This window comes from Idiotropiscis lumnitzeri, chromosome 18 (genome assembly GCF_059441095.1).
Source record: "Idiotropiscis lumnitzeri isolate Australia: NSW breed Sydney's pygmy pipehorse chromosome 18, RoL_Ilum_1.0, whole genome shotgun sequence".
NCBI classification, from domain to species: domain Eukaryota; kingdom Metazoa; phylum Chordata; class Actinopteri; order Syngnathiformes; family Syngnathidae; genus Idiotropiscis; species Idiotropiscis lumnitzeri.
This window is the reverse complement of record NC_142408.1, coordinates 3,803,066-3,829,284: the sequence shown is the minus strand read 5'-3', so window position 1 is coordinate 3,829,284 and position 26,219 is coordinate 3,803,066. Positions and strand designations below refer to the sequence as shown.

At 41.3% G+C, this 26,219-nt stretch overlaps 1 protein-coding gene across 2 annotated transcripts in view; it reads left to right on the top strand.

Annotated features, from left to right (window-relative positions):
* Positions 1–21,642: 21,642 nt before the first annotated feature.
* Positions 21,643–26,219, top strand: part of col5a1 (procollagen, type V, alpha 1) — a 56,738-nt gene continuing 52,161 nt past the window's right edge. For both annotated transcript variants that reach the window (XM_088280838.1, XM_088280837.1), the window contains exon 1: positions 21,643–21,945. In XM_088280838.1, the coding sequence (XP_088136964.1) occupies positions 21,846–21,945 (100 nt within the window). In that variant the 5' untranslated portion in view covers positions 21,643–21,845. The remainder of the gene's footprint in view (positions 21,946–26,219) is intronic.

Below are 26,219 nucleotides of genomic sequence, written 5' to 3'. Positions count from 1 at the left end.
CACCACCGCAGAAGCCAAATGGGTCAATGGAAGCTAGCTCATCCAACACTCGCTCCGTCGTGCGTAAATGTGTTTGTGTTGATAAAGGTGGACTTGCGACACGTGTTTTGTGAAATCTATTTAGTTGCACTTTTGACAAGCAATAAGCACAATTATCGTTTTGACACCCGGTGGCAACCATTGCGTACAAGAAAATAGATTAATCTCAATATACGGTGCGAATGTTCGTGTTTGTAAGCGATTCGGAAAATGAAAGTCTTTTTCTGTTCCAGTCCCGATGAACACGAATCCACTTCGACCGACTCCTGTACCGTCACTAAATCCCATTGCGTTGCGGTCAAAGTTCTTGAGGAAGGAAACGTTGTGAGATGTCGGCAGCTCCTTTGTGCTTCTGATCCAAGTCTGTGGAGGGGGCTGCGATTTTCTCCATCATTTGAGGAGGCGTCTTCGGCCGCATTGGCGAACTCCACAATGTCGCCATCATCTTCAGCCGCATTGGAGGCTTCTTCGGCCGCATCGGAGGCTCCGGCCACATTGACGAACTGAAACTCCCCCAGTCATCTAAAAATCATCCGATTTCGCTTGTACGTTGTGCAGGATTTTCCGCCGTCTGTTTCCGCGATGTTGTGCCTTCATCCAGGGCACGGATCTTGTGGTCAGCGTCGATTTCTGCATTTCTGCGGGTGCCGCACAAAAGCTCCATGTAAAGATAAAGATAAAGATGTCCTTTATTAGTCCCACAATGGGGAAATTTGAAGTGTTACAGCAGCAAAGATATAGATCACACAGAGTCGGCGGCGTAATGTAGCCGTTAATGTGTAACATTAGCAGCAGACATTCATAAAAAGCATGCAAATATACACAGTATAAACGTATCTAAGTGTAAGGAAACACTCCTAATGCCTGTCCATTATACAGAGGGGGAAACACTGTAATGATAAAAACTACTGAATGATTGAAAATGTGCTCCAAACATAACCAATCCAGTTTTTCCTGGCACAGCTTGAACAAGTCCTCTGACTCCATTGAAGCTTGTGACGAGCAGCTCTCAGGCTTGTCACTTGGCTTGAAATTCAAAGGTATATCCATCGACCGATGCCGTTTTAACATTTTCCGTGTGAAGACGACGTCTCAGTCTGCAAGTTCGTTCGTGTTCGCTCTCCGGAGAAATGCAGCGCGACTGCCTCTGTCGTCACTGATGTGACAAAATGCTTGCATGTCCAAAGGTTCACTTCCTGCTTCCTGGAGTTGTGCTTTTTGTTTTTTGTTTTTTCACATTTTAAAACCAAATGTACGGAAGAGGATTAGGGCCATGAATGAGAAAAAAAAAAGATTGGAAGGATTCTGACTTTAATCTCAGAATTCTGACTTTAATCTCACTTTAAAGTCAGAATTCTCACTTTAAAGTCAGAATTCTGAGATTAAAGTCAGAATTCTGAGATTAAAGTCAGAATTCTCACTTTAAAGTCAGAATTCTGAGATAAAAGTCAGAATTCTCACTTTAAAGTCAGAATTCTCACTTTAAAGTCAGAATTCTGAGATTAAAGTCAGAATCCTTCCAATCTTTTTTTTTTTCTCATTCATGGCCCTAATCCTCTTCCGTATGAAGAGAATGCTGGGAGGTCCTCAAATAAATAATATTTGCATGCTCGTTCATTTCTCCACCCCCATCATCAGAGTCCTCAGGAAATTCAACCTGGACAGGAAGCTGCTGCTGGCCTTCTACCACTCGTCCATCGAGAGCCTGCTGACGTACTGTGTCTCCACCTGGTACAGCGGCTGCACTGAGGCAGACAGAGTGAGGCTCCAGAGGACAGTCAAAACAGCGCAAAGGATTATTGGCTGCCCTCTCCCCCCACTGTCGGACATCTACACCGCCCGGTGCCTCAGAAGGGCTCTCAACATCGTCAATGACAATACCCACCCAAACTCACACCTGTTCGACCTGTTGCCCTCTGGCAGGCGCTACAGATGCATCAAATCAAGGACCAATAGACTGAGAAACAGTTTCTTTCCGAGAGCCATCTCCATACTGAACTCTCACACACACACGAGACCACCCTGACCTCGCAAAACAGCATTGTGATGTGTTTCTATATGCCCTATTCAGTACTGAATTCCATTGCACTGTCTTCTTTATTTATCTAATTTATATATTTGTCTGTATTATTGTTGTATTGCACTGGAGAGGGGAGCCCTCTAATCTCGTTGCACACTTGAGTACAATGACAATAAAGGGATTTCTATTCTATTCTATTTATTTACACTGCGGTTGCCTGGCAACCAACACAACACTCCACTGATGTATTAGTCACACATGTGATGCACGCGTGTGTGTTTGGAGGTTATCCACTAATGCACAGAAATCAACCAAGGAATGACTGAATGGATGACGTTCTCCTTCTGGTTTGAACTCCATGTTTTGTGGAGAAAAGAAAAAAAAAATGGCGCCGCAGGTCTGCCGTGACATCATCCGTGCATCACATCTGGAACCGCTAGAGAGAGAGTGTGTAGAGTGTGTTTAGGTGTGTGTGTGTGGGTGCGCAGCCATTGAAATAGAATGGCCGTTGACACATCAGCAGTATTGGTGGGGATTAGGAGGAGCAAAAAGAACGTTTTTTTTTACAAGAGCAAACTGAAAAGTAGCTCTCACGAAAATGTTTCCCCCCCTTTATTTTTAAACGATGATTATTTCTTTTGAGGGGCCATTGCTTGTGAATTCCCTATGTTGCACAATTCCAGACAGAATAAAGTGTTTTTTGTGCCTGGCAATACATGCAAAGTGCCACTAGGTGGCAGCATCGTTCTGCTTTCACCTTCCTGATTGCCCTCCATTACAACGGTTGTTTTTTTTAGCACTTCTGAATAACTATAATAATTTGCTCAAATTACTTTAAATTTATTAAGATTGAATGTCATTCGTTGATCTGCAAACACAGATGATTTTAATTTCTTACACTCGTCGTCAATGATTTCACATAATAAATGTTTGATAAATCTCTGCCAGTGTTTACATTTTCAAACGATCACGTCAACAATACTCCTTGTAAATTGCAATGTACTATCAGATGTGAGATATTTTATTTCATTATGATGTGTGTGTGTGTCGTATTTCGGGGGTTAGGTGGGGTCTGTCCCACTACTGTGGAATTAATCAAATGTGATTATTTTGTCTGTATTTTTCCACGTATTCAACATATCGGCGATCCTCAATGGAATATTAAACTCAAACATCTTGTAAATTGTAAAACTTTACATTCCACGTCATCGTACCTTCTTCAATCCCGATTGATTTGAGACAGGGTTGGAGAGAAATGTGATTTTTCGGAGGGTGGCAGGGTGAGGTTGTTTCTCCTCCTCACCACAAGGGTGCAGTATCGTACTTATTGTACAAGAACAAGCATATAGAATCCTGACCTCAGGAGCCATTTGCTTTATTGACAAAAAAAACCCGATAGTAACAATGAAACATTGTGTTCGACGTCTTTCCCATGCAAGCACACTCAACGGAATGGGGGGGGGGGCAAAGGAGAGAAATGAGTTAAAGAGCTCCAATTTCAAGTGGAGGGGGACAAGGAGATCGAAGTGGGGAGGGCGTGCAAGGAGGGGTCTGGATGACGGAATGTGTTTGCCAGATGTTTGTCTTCCATGTTGAAACAAACAAACATTCCGGGCAACCTCTCACTTTCTTTTCCCCGTCTGGTTTTCATTTGCAATTGAAAAAAAAAATGGTTGAGAAGATGGAGGTCAAAGCCGCGTCGGACACATGTGCCGGAGTTGTTTTCGGCGTGCTGAGCGGTGCCGGGCTCTCCGGCGGGCCCTGTGGACCTCCACGGACCTCTGTCATCATCCTGCTGACTCATCGTCTCCTTCCTCATCCAATCGACAATTAGCCTACAATTTTTTGGGATGTGAATCAGCCCCACCAAACACTTGAGTCCGAAAAGAGCCCCCCTCCCCGCAAGTAGGGGTTCCCTCCCCGCAATGAGGAAAAAAAAAAAAAAAAGGTTGACTCACCGGAAAATGGAATTCTTTTGCAATGTGAACGGATTCCCCCAAGGACGTCGCCGCTTGGAGCTTCTGCCAGGAGATGAGCCACGAGAACGACGTACAAGATTTAATATCCAATAATCATAAATCCCAACGCATTCTTTGAAATATTGGGTAAGTGCTGGGTTCAGATTGGGCTAGGGTGTCGTATTCGGGTTGGGGAAAATGAGTGACGTGCTTTATCTTAACAGTTTGAGGTTCAATGAAATCAACTTTCCCCTTTGAAATGAACCGTTGCTTAAACGGTTGCAATTCGTTAGCCTGTCTATGGCATTTCTCATCATCAACAAACTTGTGTGGCTGTTTAATACACAAAGTGTCTAATATTTTCCTCTTATGTGTTTTGTTTCACAGCAAATTTCAAATGGGAAGAGTAATAAACCGCTTGAATTCACCTTTTTGAAGATTCCTTTTACTATCGACTAAACTGCGGCTTGTTGGTAAGTGAGTTGTGTTAGAACGCACCTAACCTCTACATTTGTCATTCAAAGCAAAAAAAATAAAAAATAAATCAGTGACTTGTTTTATCCTACCCGTTTTCCCGACCAATAAGATTGGAGGTGTTAGGATTACAGTAACGGGTCGGGTCAGAGAAAAGGGGGAGAGGATTCCGGCAATTGCTGGGTTAGGGTATTTAATGTTGGCCTTCGGTTTTGGGTTATGGAAATGAGTCGAAATACGTGACAAATGCTAACTCAACTTTTTGTTGGGGGCAATAGAAATAAGAGTGAGGGTTAAGGTTTAGCGTGTTTGGGTTAGGACAGATGTATTCAATCCTGTTCCTCGAGGGCGGGTGTCCTACCTGCTTTCCCTCTTACCCTGTTGCAACACACTTGATTTAAATGATGACATCATCAGCGAGGTCTGCAGAAGCTGGAGAACAATCCTGATCTTTTCAAGCACTCGAGGAACAGGATTGAAGAACCCCGGGAGATTCATGAAATGAGTGAGATGCTTTTGCGACTAGACTTGCTTGCTTTCAGGTCATGGTCAGGTTTCCCAGTGAAGTCTTCTCATTTTTAGTTCTGTGCTGTACGGCAGTGTCAAAGGTCAATCCCGTGTTGAAAGAGATTTGAAGTGGTTTGTAAATGACGGCTGAGGACAGTCCACTGATGAGATTTCATTCAGTTTTCATCTCATGTACTTTTCTGTGCGCCGGAATGCAGACTGGCACTTATCAGTCGATTCATACGTGGCTGGAACAAACGGAATAAAAGGACACATGTTTTTTTTTATTTGGAAGCTTCGAAGAAACTGTAATTGTTTTTTTTAAGACATTTATGTTGGCTCCCAAACAAACAAGTGTAAAAATAACTTTGCTTTTAATTGAAACTTGCTGTCTAAAGAAGAGTCGCTATCAAAGCTTGAAATGTTTTGGGATTAAAAATATCACCAAGAACTCAACACGTCGTCATGACCTACTGATTTAAACTTGTCTACAATCAAATCCAAAACCAGATACCCCAAAACTGATCTTGAGTCCAGTCCAACAATCCTTTCCATCGACAAAAGCCGTAGAAGTTTCCCTTTGAGAACCAACTTGCAACGTGTTCGAGCGCCCTCTCTCCATTTTGGCTCAAAGAAGACAAAACATTTTTTTTTTTTTTGATGAAGGCGCTTTTTATACCGCGATCAGCTGTTAACGATTATCATGTTGAGCTGAGGAATGCTCTGGAACTCTGACCGCAACATGTCCAAAAGCATCCCGTCAGACTCGAGAGCGCTTGTTCTTGTTCGGTGCCCTCACACCACTAACAGTCGTTTTTTTTCCCCCCACAAAGCAGCTGTGGGATGAGTCAGCGTCTGGGTCCGTATCGGAGATAACGGAGGCTGAGTGACTCCGTAAGATCCCAAGTGAGGAAAAAGTGTGTAATCGATGTTGCGCTCATTTGGTTGAGACAGTCGGACGTGACAGGACAGATGTTCGTGGACAACATTCTCAGGCCACACCGACGTGGTCTTTGTTGGGGTTCAAATTTAGTTTCTGGGTGGGTTAGGTTGAGCATTTCACAGAGATGCGGACGCACTACTGAGTGAGTGTTGGACCACCGAGCTTCTCCTGAAAGGACCGTCTTGAAAATGGCCTCGCAAGTGCATCTGCAATTAAATCCTCACTTTTCTCTCCGTGGTTGTGGTTTAAAAAAAGCAAAAATATATTTAATGTTTTCGAACGGTCGCCAGTTACGACTTCCGGGTGTGTTGATTCCGCATAGCGCTGCCCCCTCACCAGTGAGTATCCAATCACGGGACGCGTTCGTCCCCTTCAGCGTAAAGCCGGCGAGAAGGCCTTCCTGTCATCAACTCGTGATCTGATTGGCTATCGCAAGTGTCTATCAACTCTGAAAGCTCATCGACGCACAATTGTATCTGAAGGCCTCGGGCGAATAATGCGTGCTACTGGTATTGTGAAATCTGCCTGGCAACACGAGCTAGCTGAATTGTGATTGGATAAAAACTTTCACTTAAAAATTCAACACTAGGATATAACATCAATGTGAAAAATCTGATCATGATTTCTTAGGCCAACAGAGAAGGTCTTGACCGCCTACCACTGATTGAATTCATCCATCATGGAACGTGAGCGCCGACTGAGAATGGTACTGTCATGATCGGACGATTAGCCTGTCAACCAGCTAAATCCCTCTTCAAAGAGAAGTACGCCCTCTCACATCCGAGCGCACTGTCATGTCAGTCGGAGCAGGGGAGGTGCAGACTTGTGCCTATAAAACTTCGTACACGTGGGTTGTAAAACAGACAGCCAGACTATAATGTCTGAATTTTGTTGTCATTTGAAGATCTATTCTGCCCTTAGTCTGTTTTTCAACCCCGTGTCATGCAATAGTTGCCAGTCTGGGTAAAATGAACTTTTTGGCTTCTATATCCGTCAATGACACCGAATGAGTTAATATGATATGATCCCAAGTTTGGGTGGCTAATGTTCAGGCAAGCCACCTAAATTGTAAATTGGGCTTCTTTGTACAAGTCCATGAGCGTCCTTTTAATTCCACGTAGTACAAAAGGACTTTTCATTTGGGCTAATGCTATTGGTTGGAGGAAAAAAAAAAAAAAAGATGTGAGGCCATGTAAGTGGTGAGCATCCTTCATCATTGCGCTCTCCGACCACATCGCCGCACCTCCTCCTCCTCCGCCTCCTCTTCATCATCATCAGCGTGTTTTGCCTGGCAGACAAAAATGGAGCGTCTGGAATGGAAAGACTCACGTTACTGGTAGCGGCTGCCACATGTGTTTACGTTTAAGGCATTTGGCTTTAACTCTTTCTCAGAGCACCTGATGAAAGACAAACGGGAGGGAAGAAGGAAGTGGCTGGAAAGTGTGATTCAAACCCCAAAAATCCAACAGGCTGCCACCGCATCATCACCGTCGTTGTCGTTGCGGGGTGGGGGCGACTGGTGGTCTGGTTCTGCTTGACCCGGGAGGCCGACAGAGGTGGAAAGAATTCGCAATCCAGACGCAAAACACGTTAACGTAGAGAAGAGTGAGTGCTGGGGGGTGGGGGGGGTAATGGGGGGTACTTCCTTACAAGAGCTGTTCCCACCATCCTAAAACCCACCTACAACCCCCCCACCCCCTCCCCCCTCCCCTTCCCCATAACCAGCCAGCATTGGATGGAACAGGAGGAGCAGGATGGAAAAGTTTGTGAATGGCTCGACTGAGTCGGGGCAAAACGTGGAGAGCAGCAGAAAATTCTTACGCGTGCATTCGTTTGGCTGGCGTGACATCACGAAGTGACGGACTGGTTTCCTGTCACGTAGCTTAGCGTCACTTCAAATAGCATATGTTACAATATAGCATGTCGCTTCGTAAATCATATCAAAGGATATTTGGGAGGAACCAAAGCTTTTAGAAAGAAATGCTGGCTTGACACCAGCGTCACGATTGCTACCAAATGTTCTTTCCAAAAAAGTTTTTGGGAAACAGATTAAGCAGCTAAATCCAATTCACAAACAAATCATCGTAAGATACTGTATATAATAATAATAATAATAATAATAATAAATTAATTAATAAAAAAAAAAAAACCTGGGCCGTGTGCATTTAGAATTCAATTTGAAGCGTTCTCTCTATGGGTTAAGATCTCTAGATCCTTTTTTCACATTCCATACATACTTTCAAAGGCATTCTTTGAGACAAACGATTGTATTCATTGCGTGTGATTTATCACCAGAGCTCGGAGGAAAACCGGGCTGGAGGAAGCCATCTGTGTGGAGGTGGAAAAACATCTGCTTGCCAACAGTGTCAAGGATGCACTCAGGCCCGGTTCTGATCCAAGTAACGCTGTTGCTGGAAAGACGGCGAATGATTTTGAGGGAAATTGATAACTCGGAAGAGAGTCGCATTTATGGGGACTGACGAGGAGGATGGAGGACCCCAGAAACCAGTTTCAATGTCGAATTGTTGGCGTTTCCTGTTTTTTCAGTAAACAGCAGGCCCACCCAGCCAGCTGGAGGCGTGTGCATGCGCGTGTGTGTGCGTGTGTGTGTGTGTGTGCGGAGGTCTCAGGCCTCCTGACTGGCTGGGATGGTGGAAAAAGTTCCAGATCGTGACATTTTACAACTCTGACTTTTTAGGTCCAGGGATGGAGAACGGTTCCTCTAGCAATTCTAATGACAATTAAATCGGAGGCCCGTTTGCGACTGTTGGTGAACAAATACGCGTTTGTTCGAAGTTGCAAACGTTCGCAAAACGTTTTTTTCTTGTCGCAACGGAATTTTGTCCGGCAAACGTCTGCTGACCGTTTGGCGAAGGTTTGCAACCTTGAACGAAGTCTGTCTGTTCTGTAAGTGTCAGTTCGTGTCATTTTTTAAAGCTAGCAAGCAAACCGCTAACGCTGAGCGGGACGTTAGTCATTTGTAACTTGTTCTGTATTAGAATTAAAATGGCGAAAAGAGCTCAATACCAACAATAGTTTTATCTTGCATATCTTTGATGGATCATCTCTCTCGTCCGCCACTAATTAGCATTTTGAAGGCTAGCAAGCTAACCGGCAACTGTATTAAATGTCACCTAGATCTTCTGTTAGCTAACAGCATTTTGAAGGCTAGTGAGCAAACTGCTAACTATAAGCAGGAGTTTAGAACTTTTTTACTGTATTAAACTAAATGAAATGGTTGTGACGCCGTTCTAAAAGATAGATAGCTAACTGCTATTATGCATTTGAGCTTTTCAATAAATCCACCATTAGCTAGTAAATATCTCACAAGGCTAGCTTCTCCGAGTAGTTTGACTGCTAAACTCGACAATGTGAAAATAAAAATCAATGACCGCCATTGTTAGCTTCCACCACAAGGTAATGGCTTCTCACGATCCACGTACAGTCCACTCTCCCGACATGGGAAATAAAGTTTCCGCAATTATCCGACCAATTTTCAAGTGCTCCGAGGCAAACGGATGTCATGAGAAAAGTACTTTTATGAAATGCTACTGTTTACATTCCGACCCCCGTTGGCCGTGGTCGGGGGCGGGGTGTATGTCTGTTTCTCGTCCCGGACACCAGACTCGAGAGTCAAAGCCGGTTAGGAAAAACGAAAGGAAAATCAAATGGAACCGAGTGGCGGAGAAAAGTTTCAGTGTCAGATTTGTTGATGATGAAGAAAGTGGTTGGTGGAAAGTCAAAGCAGATGAGCAATATTTACATATCAAAATAGTTAAAGGCATAATATTAATATATGAAACTGTATTTTTTCAAAATCTGAGCCGGAGTTTAATGTTAGCTTCCTTTCACTTAACCTGCTATTAGCTAATCAGCATTTTGAAAGTTAGCAAGCTAACCGCTAACTTTTGAACTGAATTAAAGTCAAACTAAATCTTATAGCAGACCTGAGCGATGTCATGCTTGCTGTTTTAATGACATCTATAATCAGCTGGTTAAAGGAGACTTGCTATCGTTTAGTTGAACTTTTCACTCAATCCGCGTTAAAACCAATTAGCATTTTAAAGGTTAGCAAGCCGCCAACAGAAGTTTTGTTGCTCTCATTTCACTGTTCAGTTCATTAAATGGGTGTTCTGACATTTTAAAGCGTGGCTAACAAACTGCTAGCCTTCAATTGAACATTTCAGTTATTCCTCCATAAGTGGGCGGCTCACTAATCATCAAAATTAGCAGCGGATCAGAGCCTGGCTAGCTTCGAAGCGCTAGCTAAGAAGGCGAAGCTAAACCACAAAGTTGGTCATCTCAGTGTCATTCGTAGAGCCATTCCCAAAAATTTCCACGTTTTTCTTTAATTGTTTCTTATTTTCTGGCCCAATTTCAGGGCTATATCCCGACTTACATGTTTACATCCACACACCCACACCCTCGGTCAAGAAAATACGAGGGGATTTAAGGCGAAATAAGAAAGGAGAATAAGCACATACACACAAAAAAAAAAGGAGAGAAAACGTGCAAGCTGAGCTGTGAGAACACAAGGCAGGCGGAGCAAGGGAAGGGAAGCCTCGCCAACGGAATTTGCTGGAAAGTCACAAAGCCAAGCAAATGTGCAGCAGTTGTCGAAGGACTTTTGCTCAAAAACAACAACCCCCCCCTCCAAAAAAAAAAATCACACATTTTGCACGCTTTTTTTTTTCGAGATAAAGCAAACGAGGCGAGGAGAGTATGACAGAGCAGGAGGAAAGGAGCAATTGGTTGCTGCACCGCGCAGCCCTCAGCCTCCCTGCGGACCCCCAAGTGAACGTATGTTGCTGCTGTGACATGACTATAGCAAATCTGCCGGGTGGGACGGGCGGACGGTAAGGAGGAGCAAGATCGACCACTCCTAATCCCACCGTTTGTTCCGCCTCTGTTCAAACTTGCTTTAATGACAATATTTTTGGGGGCGTGATATCAAAATGGTTCGAATTTGGGCTTGGGCGAGTGTTAGGCTTATTTTATATTTGGTTAGAGTTACGGTATATGGTTTGGACTGAGGTGAGGGTTAGTGTTTAAGTGTTACGGCGATGTTGTTTGAAGTTCATCCCAAGATTCTTACAGGAACCACTCATGATCTGGGATCAGTAAACCACGGGAAACCCTCCCACAAATAATAATAGCAGCACTAACCAGTATACCAGCTTCGAATTTTCATTGTGATGAGGGAGTAAAGAAAGAATTTGAGTGGTATGTCATCTTGCTAGACGTCGTGCTCCTGCTAAAACAATCATCGTCGTCTCGTCTCGATGAACGAGCTGGAACTTTTCATTCTGTGAGAAATCAGTTTCACCCAGAGTCAAACTCAACGGAACCAAACCCAAACCCATTTTTGACTCTCAGACGATTCTTCATCACTTATCATTGACAAGTTCCAGAACCACCCATCGTGAAGTGCGGTGCCAGGAACCCGCAGAGAACTTTGTGGACCAGAAAGTGTTGGAATGCAACCCAGAAGAAGCACCTCACTCAGCATCCAATACTCGCTGATTTTATTATCTGAGCGCACTCAGTGAACTGGACCTCAGAAGTGTGTCTGGTCCGAAGAAGCCAACACACGCTGGCCTGGCAGCTGAGATCAGCAGGAGCTCGATCGCACACTGTGCTCGGAAAAACCAGAAGGGCTCTTCTGGATTATTCATGGACTCCAAATTATTTATCTGGAGAGGCAACTCTTGCGTTTGGAGTCTTGAACCACATTTCACTCTGCCGGGTGAAGATGAAGTTTTCCCCTGTGCTGCTGTTCTGTATGAATAGTACTGACATGGAATTGAGGGATAAAACAACTTTTTTTATTTTTTTAAGTTAAGCATATTTGGCTTTTGTTTGAATTTTACAAAGAACGTGAAATACAAAATAAGCTTTCAAAAAGCTTTTTTTCTTTTGAAAATAAATTGACCTTCAAAATTTTGAACGTCAACTGTTCAACAGTCTTCTTCTGTGTCTCATCATTAAATCCACGTGTAGAATGTGTATGTGTTATACTTCCCCCTAGTGGCCACGGCCCATAAAATCATCCTAATGCACAAACTGTTTAATTCGTTAAATTCATTTAAATGATGTTATTTCCGTATGTTTTTCTAAAGTACAATACAATAAACATGTGTGAAAAATATTTGTTGGTGTATTTATATTTTGGGCCGCCGAAACGGCATTTCCATTCATTGAAGTGTTTTGTGTTGTATTTCTATAGGTTGAAAAGTACATTTCACATGCTGACTCAGCATAAAATGAAGCCGGCTAGCATAACGGCTAACGTGTCTGGATCCGCCCTTGCGAGCTTTGCTCATTGAAGCGAGCATCGTCGGTGCCTGGGTTTATTCCCCATCTTGTGTTTTTAGAGCGTCATCTCCGGATTTATGGTCTCCTCCAGGGCTCTGGTGTCTTTTCCATTCATATTCCCTTCATCGGAGATCCCGCACGCTATCCACCCCTCCCCGCCCCCAGTACCCCCCCCCCCCCCCCCTCCGTCCTCCGGTTGCTGCAACACGTTCGGGGCAGATGTTGAATTTGAGTGTAGACGAAACGTGTAATCAATGAATTAATAACGAGTCGGACTGAACCACTTAGCTGTTCAAAACAACAAAGAAATGGTGGACAGCTATTTTTTTAATTAAAAAAAAACAAACAGCTGCGATACGAGACAACTACGAGAGTCATAATAATGTACTAATAAGTAAGAATGTTTTGAGAATGCCCGTCTATTTAAAAAAAAAAAAACGTACTACAAGATGAAATGTCACGTTGTTGTGAGGAAAGTTGCAATGTGAAAATACGTGCTCGCAACTCTTAGATTTGAAAATAATAATTTATAGTTTGTTAGTCAGAACTTGGGTAATTTTGTTGGAAATTAATACATAATTTTATGTGTTCATAGGTGATGTCTTATTTAAATGTAACAAGAAGGGAACATGTTAATATGTTCATTATAGTTAATAATATCACATCGTTTTCATGTCCGGAACTTTTATTTCTTGTGTTGGTATTACGGAATGTTTAGAGTCAAGGACATTAATTGCAACTCAACTGCGCATGTCCACCTGTTTATGCTAATGCTCGTGCTAGAAGTTAGATTGACGTCAAATGACACAAAAAGAAGACTAAAAGGAACTCCTTCGTGCATTATCGGACATTTTACCTCTTTCCACGGCAAGCGGCCAACGAGGTATTTATTTGTTGTGCTTTTGTTTAATTTGTCGACGCTGTGCGTCTCATTTGGACTGTTCTATTGCATTATAAATGTATTTCTAACATTCTATGGAATGTTAGGAGAAAAATTCCGTGCATGTTCAACATTATGGGATTTTTTTTTTTTTTACAAAAACTAATGAATGAGAAAAAAGTCAAAATGAAGAGAAACATCACAATGTTGCAAAGATATTTGTAATGTTAAGAGAAAAAGTCAACGAAGGAGAATATTTGTATATTTTTAACATCAATGAATGGAAAAACGTCATATCACAAGAAAAATATCAAATTGTACAAGAAATCTGACATGAGAATACCTAATATTTATTTTAAAAAATTCATCTGAGAGGGAAAAATCGCATTCCAAGGAGTCGTTAAAAAAAAAAAAAGTCGCAACTATATGAGAAAACACATTTATCTAAAAAAAAAAAAAAAAAACATATGAGGCTGTTCCAATTTTGGAGAAAATTTGAAATAAGAGAAAAGGTTTATGTTGAGAATTGAAAAAATTACAAGGAAAAACATTACACTGTTAGAATTAGAATTAGAATGAGAAATCCCTTTATTGTCATTGTTAGGTAATAATCAAAAGTCAGACAAAAGTCCGAAAAGTCGTAACGTTATTGGACGAGGTCGTCACCTTACAAGAAAATGCGTTAATTGGATGAGAGAAGACATTTTTCTGAAAAACTCCTTAATACACGAGGAGGGAAAAAATTGAAACACTACAAAGAAAAATGTAACAAAAGGTGTTCATCTTCCTTTCATAGCTATTTATTTAATGTACAAAAAACAAATTCAAACCACTTCTTGATGAATTCTAGCTAACGTTCTCGTTGCCTAAAACTGCAGACGTCTGCATGAGCGCACTTCATGAGTCTCTCTTTGTGATGGATGCTCTAATTCCGCGAGTGAGGCGTTGAACATTTTCAAACAGTCCAAAGCCATATGCTTCATGTCAGTCATGTTTTCGCGAAATGTCCAATCGTGCAGAAAAATCGCTGAAGTCATTTCTGGATTTTTTGGGGCTGAGCTTACCATTTGATGCTGTTTCTTTGCCACTGTGCTCACATTAATGATTTTTTTTTCTTCTGAGCTTGTGGAAAGTGCCAGTCCACCTCCCACGCCGCCTCGCTTCAACTTTTCCACTGTACAATAGTGCCGATTGTTAGCCATTTTCCATCAAGGTAAAACCATTACCGGGTATGTTTGAGTTAAAGTCCAAAAGGTCGAACAGAGTTTAAAGGATCACATAGAATGATCGGATGTTTTCTCATAACATGATTTATTTTTTTCCCGAAAAATGAAAGGCTCATTTGCATAAGATTGCTTTTTCTTGTGATATGACAACTTTTCTCACAGCGTGGATTTTTTTGGGGGGCTAAGTTTCAAGCAACTTTTTTTATAATAACGTTCCGAACGGTGGTGTGTGACCAACTGAGATGAAAATGAAAAGAAATACAATTGGTGGCGGTTTCGCAGACGTGGTGTTTATCGAAGGTGTCTGGCACGGTGAGCGCCGCTCACAATTTTCCGCGAGAGAGCCGCCAGGACTCGACGGGACATTGGCGATGGATGGATGGATGGAACGAGTGGCGCTTACAAAAGCAGTACGTGTCGCGTTCATCATCATCAAAATGGAGTTTCATTTGTTCGATGTATAACCATCATACACTTTTTTTTTGTTGTCATTGGTCACTCTAGTTAGCGATTATTTCATTTTGACAATACCTTCATACCTTAATTGAAAACCTCCCCCCGGCTTCAAATCTGAATTCTAAACTCGAACCTTTCCAGCATTAACAATTGCCGGAAAATGCATTTTGAAGCCGTAATCCTCCTCGGAAATGATGCTTTGAAGTCGCAACGTCGGTTTGAGGCCGTACCTAAACTTGCTGACCTTACTGTCTGGTGGAGTGTAGCCCATGTGGCACGCAGCTCTTCTTCTGGGCTGCTGACTCTTTCGGCAACCCAAAATGCAGGAAGAAATGCCGGCTGCAGTCAGGCAATGCGGAAGGAGGGTATGAAGGAGCAAATGTGTGACGGGCCGCCAGCAAACTCAGAACGAGACAAAAAGGATGACAACTGCGACTTACATATCACATTACCTTCATTGCGAATCGATTCAAATAATGTGTGCTACATTCGAGGTGCAAGCATGAAATATTATTAGGGTATATGTGAGGTGTATATACAATGTAAATATGGTATATTAGAGAAAAAAATCCATGGTTATTGCATATTAGAGATGTAAAGCCAACTGTCCCGAACTTGGTTCCTAAACTGAACAGTGATTTAAAATTGGACTGGCAAATTGGTGCGGTTGTTAAATTCAGCTTTTTTTCATTTTAAGCAGCTGGCTTAAGTTAAGCGTCTCATTTCTCAACAGCATTTTGAGAAATTTATTCATGCCTTCTTCACATGTGGGCCGGATTACTGTACTGCACTTTATTTTGGAGTCAGCCAATCCTCCATCAAGCGTTTCCAGTTGGTCCAAAATGCTGCGGCTCGCCTCTTGACTGGTACTCGGAAGTGGGGGCGCAGAAATCCTTCTCCGGCGTCTGTTTACTGGCTCCCTGTTCGTTTTGTTTTCACATATTTCGAATCATTATTGTTTGTTGTTCTTTGATTTACGTTTGCTCCATGTATTGCACTTTGCTTATAGTGCTGTTTATCTTAAAGGGCTTTAGAAATGCAGTTGAGTACATTAGAGGTGTATAAAGTATAACGTATGACGTAAATGCAATACACTTGAGGTCGATCGACCCAAAATAGGGTGTCGGTCTTGAACATAAGACCAGACAGCAATGACACGGCTCACATCTCCACAAAGCTTTCTTAACATGCGCTGGCTAGCACATGTTAGCATGGAACGCTAACTGCTCCCAGATATGCGGTCCACGCCGACCACGTGTTTTAATGGTGAAGCGATGTTTCCAAAATGAGCCCGCCGACGTCATCCGGACGGAGATTGTGGAGTCTGAACAAAGAGTCGTCCTAGATTTGATTTTCTGGTCAGACCGTATGCGGATGACACATTGCAGGAAACTCTGGAAAGAGTGAACATCATGTGCTGAGTCGGCCAGCTTGCGGTGCCGAAACCCAAGTGGGACAGACGACGGAATGACTCACAGACGCGTCGTCCCCTTCCTTGTGCCGCTCACGTGCCGGAACATTTCTTGAAAATGTCCAGTTTCAAAGCAGATTGGGAATAAGTTCAGCCATTCTTTTTTTCTGTCGCATGGGGTGAGCGGGAAACTATCCCGGCTGATTTTGAGCAAGGTGTGGTACGTCCGAGGTTAATACTGCGACAATCATTGACGACAACCTTTTGGTCTGCAGCTGAGTTGATCATATTTGAATTGATTCTAAATCCTACAAAACACATCAAACCGGTAACATTTCGTTTTTGGCGATAGTCCGTAATGAACACATAGCGGGCAACAATTCTAAGGGCATTGAGATGCAGTAATTACTTTTTTCACTATACATACATTTTTCGCCATTTTTTATTGTGGTCTGCCGTGAGTTACGGCACATCACAAACTCTCAGCAAAAAAAAAAAAAAGAAAAAAGAAAACAATTTCCTCATGGAAAATCCTCTTAAAGGGCCGGCAGCACCAAGTTGCTAAGTGGCAGCTACCGACTTCACCACAACGTGTCAAGTCGTGAAGTGTCGTGTGTGTTTTGATTAGCACGTGTGAAAGGGGGGGCTGCTCGTAATCGGACCCTGTTTTTCTTCAACACGTCAACCGCTCAACTTTGACAAGTTTGACTCAAATGTCAAAGCCCCAAAAATAAGCCCCATATCTTGTAAAAACACGAGAACAGATGCGTTTCCATGTTGCCGCCGCAACAGAAGAGACGCAAGCAGACGGAGAGACGCAAACGTCATTTTCTTCGAATTACCCAAATGGATTTATAAAGTTTTCGGGCTCTTTGTGACTTTTAAAAGCAACATTTTACCGTTGATTATAAACACGTGGTAGTATTATTTTTATACTTGAAAATATTTTTTGTGAATTCAATGAGTTGTAATAGTGGGATAAAATTTGGCATTTTTGCATGTCTGGGTAAATAATTTATTGTGTTTTGGGGAGCCGGGAAAAAAAAAAAGTCTCTTCACTCGTACGATACTTAATGTGATTTAAAAGTGACATTTTACTCTTGATAATAAACGGTTAGAATTGATTTTTTTCCCAATACGAGACAATCTTATTAATGTGCAATTCCATTCATATTCGAATACCTTTTGTTGAATCTGTTCTGACAAAGACAGTCAATTCTTTTAATGGGATGAAATGTGCCGCTCTGGCATATTTTAAATGGATGAATGGATTATTTTTTTTCTCCGCTAAAGGCTTTGTAGTTTTATGTTAAAATATATTAAAGATTTTGGGATGTTGATAAAAGGAAAATAGCTTTGATCTTTGCATGATATTGAAGATTCAAAGGGTTTATACATTGAACACATGAACAAAAGTTGGAGCCGTTTTCAAATTTGGAACCTTTTTTGCACTGGAGGCGTCGCTTCATGTCGCTTCTCATCCAGCGCTCAATGCTTGATTCCTAATCTTTGGCACGCTCGGATCAAAAAAATGCAAATCTCGATGAAACATGTTCAGGACAATGTGTACTTTTTCCCTCCATCGATGATAGATTAGTCAGTTTTGTGGCACGTAAGGCAAGACGAGATGACAACACCCTCTCAGGCGTGATCATCTTTTTGTTATGAGCAGTGATGGGCAAAGCATGGACATTGACATGATTGATTGATCGATTGATTGTTTTCTCTAATAATTGGTTCCTTAAAATATATTTGATGTTCTCAATTTTTTTTTATTCATTTACTTGCTTTTTTCATTGACTTATTGTAAACATCAATAAAACTATTAATATATATTTTTTACTGAAATAGTTTTTGATTTTACCCAAATGAATTGTAAATACTCCAATTTAAACACAAGAACGTGAGCATGAATTATTATTTTGAAAAAGTTTTGTTGAATGTTACATAAAATAAAAAATACAATATGCTCATAATTTTGAATAGTAATTGGTTTATTAGTCCGAATTTAATTAAATCGAATAAGAATTTATTGATTTGTTTTGTACCGAATTCATACTGTACTTCTTTTTTTAAAATTAATTTGTTTCTGCGCAGTAAATAACAAATAAGAAATATTACATAAGAATTTCAAATATTTTTAATAAATTATTATTAAATGAAAAATTAAATAAATGCAATTTCAGAATGAGCATGGATTATTTTTATCAATGAAATAAAAAAAAGATGACAAAACATTGACTCACTTTAATAACAAATTCACAATTTTTATATTACTATTCACACAAAATACAAAAGTAAAATAAACCATTTTGTTTCTATTCATTCAAATTCATTTAAAGTCAATTAACTGTCAACAAAATTAACTAACATTTTTACATTTTTGTTACCTTTTTAACTTTTTTGTACCTCATTTCCGAATCAGCTAGCTCATCTCTCAATTGTAAAAATGAAATGTGGCCCTTGAGTTCAAACGTTGGCCCGATCCTGATTCAGACGATCAAATCGAAGCACATCAAATATGGAAACAACTCTTATCAAAGGCAGGACGGGGCCAGCGTTCCTCTTGCCTTAGCGCAGGGTAATTAATGACTTTCATTTATTGGCACAAGACGACGCTACAGTTATTCGCAACAGCTTGTTCAAAGTTGACAATTTGACATGCTGTATGTAACGTACATTCGAGCAAAAAAAAAAAAAAGAAAAAAGTGAAAAGACAGCAGCTATTTGACCTGGAGACATCCAATAATTGCGGGCCATCAATCTTCCCTTCTTCTGTATTTTGTTCTCATGAGTCCCGTAGGAGTTGTTCCCTCCATTGCTAGCTAACGTTAGCATCTTGGTGAACTGGCTAAGGACAAACGTTTGTAGAAAAAAAAACAAGTGCAGCTTGGAGCTTTTTTTTTTTTTTTTTAAGTTTGATCATGATTAAAATTAATGCACTGAAAAAAATTGTAAGCCGGTTGATTCTTGACGGACTCAATAAAATGCTTTAGTGGTTGAGTGTTATAAAACTATTAGAAAAAAAAATTGCGCTCAAATAAGAAAATAATTATTGAATCCAGATTTGAACAAAATTAATTTGAAAGCAACTTTATTCAATAGTGAACGCAAATCTCTTGGACTTAAAAATTAAAATTCGAGTGATCTGCATTTAAAAAAAGAAGGTACAGTTCTGTACATTGAAAATAAATAATTGTTCTGTTTATGTGAAAAATGTTTAAGCCTCTGTAAAAAGACCATCAACTCTATACATAAATATCTGAAAAAAAAAAATCTTAATCAGTCGAAGCTATCATAGGAATCAATGAGGCATGACATTTTCTGTCTTTTTCTGACATTTGGAGAATGCTCACTAAGTCCTGGCTTTTGTTCATTAGTTACAACTGCATTTTGTGTTGTTCCCAGTCTGAACTTCCCCTTCTGGCTCCACATGACGACATCAATAAAGTCTCCTCGCATCGAGTCCATAACTCTTCCTACATCATCAGAAGTTGGCTTGTAAGTTTTGAACACACAAATTTCACTCCTCAACATTTTACTCATCGAGAGGAAACAAGGCCATGCAGCATTTTAACAAATAGGATTTCGCTTGCAAGGCGATTATAAAAAGAAAAAGGTGATTTTGTACATCATCAGGCGACAAGACTTGGCTACATTTTTCAAAGAGGATTTGCTTAGATGGAAGGCGGTGAGCGATTGGCTGGCAACCAATTTCAGGGCGAACCCCGCCTACTGCCCCGAGGACAGCTGGGATAGGCTCCAGTCATAAAGCAACAAGCTATGCTACATTTAAAAAAACAAAAAACAAAACAGAATTCTCTCAATGCTACATTACGTTTGAAACGCCGCGGGTTGTAAGGCGACATGGCTTAGTGCAACAAATGGTCAGGTTTTGGGAACGTAAGTAGAGGTTGGGAGGCCACTTCACCGCGTTTTGGCTTTGGCGGTCCCTGCGGGGGTAAAGGCTACGAATTAGAGGGAGGGCGTTTACGGTTGTGGCTCGCCCGCTGAGGGCCCGGCGTAACCTCAGGACACACATGCGCTCTGACCATCTTCCTCTCGGCGCTTAAGACTGACGCTTCGGAGGGATGAACTTCTTAAATCCAATGAAATAGCACAAAAATGTGATTTAACGAATTTGCAACGCGATCTTCGTTTCGTTGCAAGAGTGATTTTGGCCGAGAGGTTGGCAAAATCCTGGACTGGTTTTCAGTCAATCACGGCGACAAACAGACAAAGACTCACACGAAGTGAGATTGTCGTCAAAATTCCGTTCAGTTGTACGGAAGGACAAGATGCAGAGTAAGATAGGACTTTTTTTTTTTTTTTTTTCTGGCTTCCGTTTTTACAGGCAGCACCTGAGGCGGACGTGCGCCCTCAAGCTTTGCTGGTTTACTCGGTTGTCATGTTCAACAAAACTTTTATGTCCAACCCATAAAAGCAGTTGACTGCCGTGACATATTTTACCTTGTGTCTCGGTTGCTATGGTAACGATCCTTGTCCATAAAGCAAAGACTGAATGGTGTTAACAAATGAATTCCCATCGGTGGGTGAAAAAAAAAGTCTTCAAGTGAATCCAGAGATTTGTTTCTGAATGCTTTATAAATGTTTCAAGATCATTGCTGAAAGTGATCAAAGACTAAGACAGCAAGTGCGGACCGGACCGGAGTTTTGCGCTGGCGTGGTGTGGATAAGCCCCATGACAATCTAGTGGGATACGTTTCTACGGAAAGATTTAAATTGATTTCCTTTCATGGGGTGGGCGGCACACGGTGGCGCGACTGGTTAGCAGGCCGGCCTCACAATACGGAGGTCGTGGGTTCGATTCCGGCTGCGGCCTCCCTGTGTGGAGTTCGCATGCTCTCCAAATTTAGCATTTCTTTTTTAAATTTATAGGCTTGTATGACGGCTACCTTTTTATTCACGTTACAATTGTTCCTTTTGGGGACAATTTTAATGGCTTTAACATTTTAATATGAACAGTTTTTTTTTTTTTTTGGGAGTATGCACGCATGTAACATCGTTCTTTTGGAATCCATTTCTACTTGAGGAAAGATTCTTCCTGAACCCCCTTTTTCTCTTTTTTTCTGGAATTCCAAGTGCAGCAATTGTAGGCGTGAAACTTTCCCTTGCACTTTTCCCCTCCCAACTTCCCTCCTTACCGCCTCCCTTTTTTGCCCAATGACAAGCTCTGATTTGCCTGAAGCGTGCTGGCTGCCTGGTGATTGACAGCCCGTGTTGGTGGGTGTGTAAGTTTGGTAGAGGGAGGGGGATTTTTTTTTTTTTTTTTTTTTAGGATGTGGGGGGGGGGCGCAAAGTGACGGCTGCAGGCGCCTCAGAGGAGCGCAGCATCTGAACGGGACAGACGGCGTGTGTCCAGTCCGGAGGATCCCCCCCCACGAAAGCTCGGAACCCTTATGGCTGCTTGAGAGCCCCCCACCCCTCCCCGCCACCTCAACACTAATCCTCCCCCGTTCCCCCTTTCTCTCTTTTTTTTTTTTTTTCCTTCTTCCTTCTTTTTTTGTTTTTTTGCTCGTCAAGCGATCACAAGCGGCCGCGGGTCCGACTTGAGTTGAGCTGCGAAGAGCCGTGGTGCACTCAAGGCAGGCGGCCATGGATACCCCCATCAGATGGAAAGTTAAACGGAGGTTAAGGGACGCCCTGGTCTCCCTGGTTGTCATTTTGCTTTTCGTCACATCACCAGCCAGTTCAGGTAGGATGCAAAAAATGCACTCGGGAAAACAATAAGTCCACTTTTGGGTTGTTTTTGAGGAGTGATCAAGTGGTAAAAATGTTCTGCATGCAGCTTAAAAGTTCGGCTTATTTCACTTCGCTGACATTCAGAAGTCACTCGGAAAGGGCGGTCTTGGCTTTGACGTGTGTAAGGATGACACTTCAAGTCACTTTTTTTTTTTTTTTAACGCTGCAGGTATATTGCAAAAACCTTTTCCTGGACCAAAAGAGAGCTGTGATAGTGGGGAGTCTAGTAATTCACAATATCGTATCATCATTATCACCAAAAAGGGACAATTGTCTGTGACTAAGATATTAAAAACGTTTTCCGTTTTTTTAACTGTCGCACAAGTGTAAAAAGAAGCAGACAAAAACGTGCCTTTAAAAACCTTTTTTTTTAGCTGTAAAAACATCAATCAGGCTGCTTAAAAGTTGCTTATTAAAAATTAAAAGTTGGCTTTTATGCCTTTGAACGTCAAACTTCTGGACTTTTTTTTTTTTTTTTTTAATAGTGAGGACAGTGGGGAATTAAGTAACTCGTTTTTTTTTTTAACCACCATTCTCAGTCTTGCCCTGACAAGGGAAAAGGTGTGACATGTTCGCATCTTTTTAATGCTATAAAGTGAAGAAGTTGCAAAGATAATAAATGTTAAGACGAGTAGTGGTTGACATTTTACTGGACTGCTGAGTGGTCAGCTGTTACAGACAGCATAAGTGAGTAACGGATGTATCGCTTAGGGCGGCGGGAGTGTCGTGAGTCACATAGCCGATTAGAACAAAATCACGACACCGTCAAAATCAAATCCAATAAAACGAGAAACCTGCTACTTTTCAAACTGTTGTAAATCATTAAAGAAAGGGATGTAAATCGCTTACGGTAATCTTATAAGTGGCATGGATAACGAATGGAAAGACATTGGAGTGTAGTGGTTCACACAGCTGACTTGCAAGGATCAATAATGTCTGCACGTTTAGAACGTAAAACAGGGCATACAAGATACGTGTCTAAATGGCGACATGACGTCAAGTTGAGTGTGGCGGGTCACATAGTTAGTGTTGAGTGAATCAAAAGAAAACATGATGCAATCAAACTCCCAATAAAGAAAGAGGACTCACCCTGTTCAACACACAGTGGACTGCGAATAGGAAAGTAGTACATGTTAGCAGTTTCAACTGTCATACATGAATCGCTATGTAATGATCATCATAATTTGTGACTGCACCGTTCACGTGTGTAGAGCACGGCAGTCGAGATTTGACGATATTGGTGACGGAAATACAAAAATGGGTAGTGCAATGCTTCACATAAGTCAAACGTAGTGATTCACTTAGATATTTGTGCCTAGCGAAGGATATCGGAGAATGAATGTTGCTTAAAGAAGTGGTTCACATGCCTCGTGGACACTAGACGGGCGACCAGTCAGCGGGGATAGACGCAAACTGGAGTGGTCGCCCGAAGACATGAGCCATGCGGGGGTCAAAGGGGGTCGAGCCTGTATGTATTATTAGCATCCAGCTCGCCACTCTAGGTGGTCCAACAGGTGAAGCCTTGCCGTGTTGTGCTGACGGTGCAACCATTCCATTTGTTTTCTTTAGCAGGGATTATTAGCATGTTAGCATCGATGCTTCAGTCATCAGAAAAGTGATGCTAGCCCATTTAGCTAATTTCTTAGCGCTAAATAAAACACCAGACCCAATTGACTCGTCCGAAGAGCGCTAATAGTTCGCATGTTTATTTTTACTCCATTTTACCTGTTAGTACAAAAGGCAAACCTGTTTTGAGGGTAGCGCCTAGCATGCTAACACCTCAATTATTGGTTTCATTTAAAGTTAATATCATTTATTTCTTTATTTTTAATTGCTCGACAAACTGACTACTAGCAGAGCTGAACATTATTGTTAGCATGAAAGGCAATCTAGCCCACAGTTTTAGCGTAGCAGCTAACGCGCTAAGACCTGTATTGTCCGATCCAACTGAAGCATTTTTTTTCTTCTTTTTTTTTGGTTTCATTATAGCAGCTGCTAGCAAAACTAAGCGTCACATTTACTTTAACAAAACTTTGTTATTGTTCACATGAAGGGCAAATCTAGCCCACGTTAGTATGCTTTCTACAACACTGCTAACATGTTAACACTAATTTTGTTAGTTTAATTTTAGGCAAAATATTGACAGGAGCAATTTATAGCTCTGTGCTAGAGGAGCTAACCATGTACACTGACTCCACTTTGCTATTGTTAGCATCACAGGCAAATTTAGCCGATAGCTTTAGCATCTGAGCAAATGTTCAAGAATATGGCTAACAAGCTCACACGACTTTTGTTAGTTAGCACGTTCACGTAGTTTGGGGTTAGCAGCGGCGTTTGTTCCATTATAAAATATTTTTTCTTTTACGTACTGCTCGACCAAATCAACTTCTATCAGAGCTAAGCGTTAGAAAGGGACTATAAAAACCTTCTCGGAATAGCACGTCCCTGCGAAAACAAGGACGGATTTGGTCCAAAGCCGGCGGCGGTGGCGACGCAGGGCGGTGTAAGAACATACGTCCAGAATCCATCAATACCTTATTTTGTTTCATCCGAAGAAAAAGGGAGAAAAAAAATTAACATCAGAAAAGCTGGCCGCCACATCTGGATTTGATACGCTTCCACTGCGTCGTCTGCTAAAGCCTCAGAAAAGCCAGGAAAAATGTCTTCCAGATGTTTTCTTCCCGATTCTCGACGGAAAAAAAAAATTGCAACCACCCCCCCCTCCACTGAAAAGAAAATACACCATTCTTGCGGATGCTTTTTTTTTTTTTTTCCTCCGAGAAAATTCCAAATGGAATAACATCTGCAGCCTCTCAGCTGAATTTTCTTGAAAAAAAAAAAAGGGAAAAAAATGATAGCACGTCCACGTTCGAGGTCATTAAAAGATGCTTTTTCTTTCACATGTGTTCTTAATTGCAGATTTTATAAACATTTGTGCTGGGTTTTTTTTCGCCCCTCCGGGCACTTTAAAGTTGTTTAAAAGTGATTGACTTTGTGCAGAATTTCACGAGTATACTTGCTGTTGACTTCCTGATGAGGAAAACGATAATTGAAGACAGGTTTGCGTTGAAAGTGATGAGCGTTGCGTAGATTGAAGTCTCTGAACTGATCATTAAGAATCATGTGTGGGATAGAACAATCGTGTCTGGAACCAACTACAAATATTTATGCAAGGCTTTTTTACGAGCGGGAGTTTCAAAAACAAGTCCGTTATCACGTTTAGGGACGGCCGTAATAATCGATTAATCCACATGAGTCATCGTTAAGAATTCCATGTGGAATTGATCGGAAAAAAATGCCTGCTGAGTCTTGGAAGTCCAATTTTTATTTCCTCATTTTTTTCGCAGTTTTTCAAACCACATGTTTTAGGGAAATAAAAACTGAAAAAAAGTTTTGGTTGCTTGTTTGTACGGCAATGAACTTTTGGGAGAGGAAGCTTTTGAAAACGATCACATCTTTGGTGGTTAATTGATCATGAAGAATTTGGTTGATGGAGGGAAGTCGCCAGGTTGTTTGAATACGAAAACATTTGTGAATTTGCTTCTTTTAAAAACATTGTTTAAGAATGGGCTTAAAAGTCGATTTATCATCAATCAATAGTTCTGATTCTAATGGGCGGTGCAAAAATGGACATGGCTGTTTTTAAGAAAAAAAGAACAAACAAAAATGAGCAACAACAAAAAAACAAAAATAGCGGAAGCTTTTCAAAATCCTGGCGTGTTAGCAAATGAGAAAATGAGATTTTGCATTTTTATTATCATTTCAGGGATAGGCATAATAATCGATTTCTTGAGCAACCGATCATTTAAATTCCCTTGCGTTACAAAATTAATTGAATTTCCTGGTGAAAGCGAACCATCCTTTTTCGATGTGTAGAAGGCTAGCTACCTGCTAGCCAGTTTTTATTTATATTTCAGTGTGTAATTCAGGAGCTTCACTAAATCACCACCATCTGCGGGAAACAGCAATTATTTTTTAAATAAATAATAAATATTTTAAAATGTAAAAACACGTATAGCCCGAACCATCTTTAGGTTGAGCGCCATAACTTTGAAATAATTGGCTTGCGGAAAAATATTGCGAGTAAGTTCCACTGACAACCCAGGCTAACCTTCGCTCACCAATTAGTGTACTACTTTCTGATTTTCACACATCTTAAGCCCTTTCAAAAAGACAAAAGTGATCCTTACTATTCTTCCAAATTTCTACAATCCCGTCAAGCCTGTG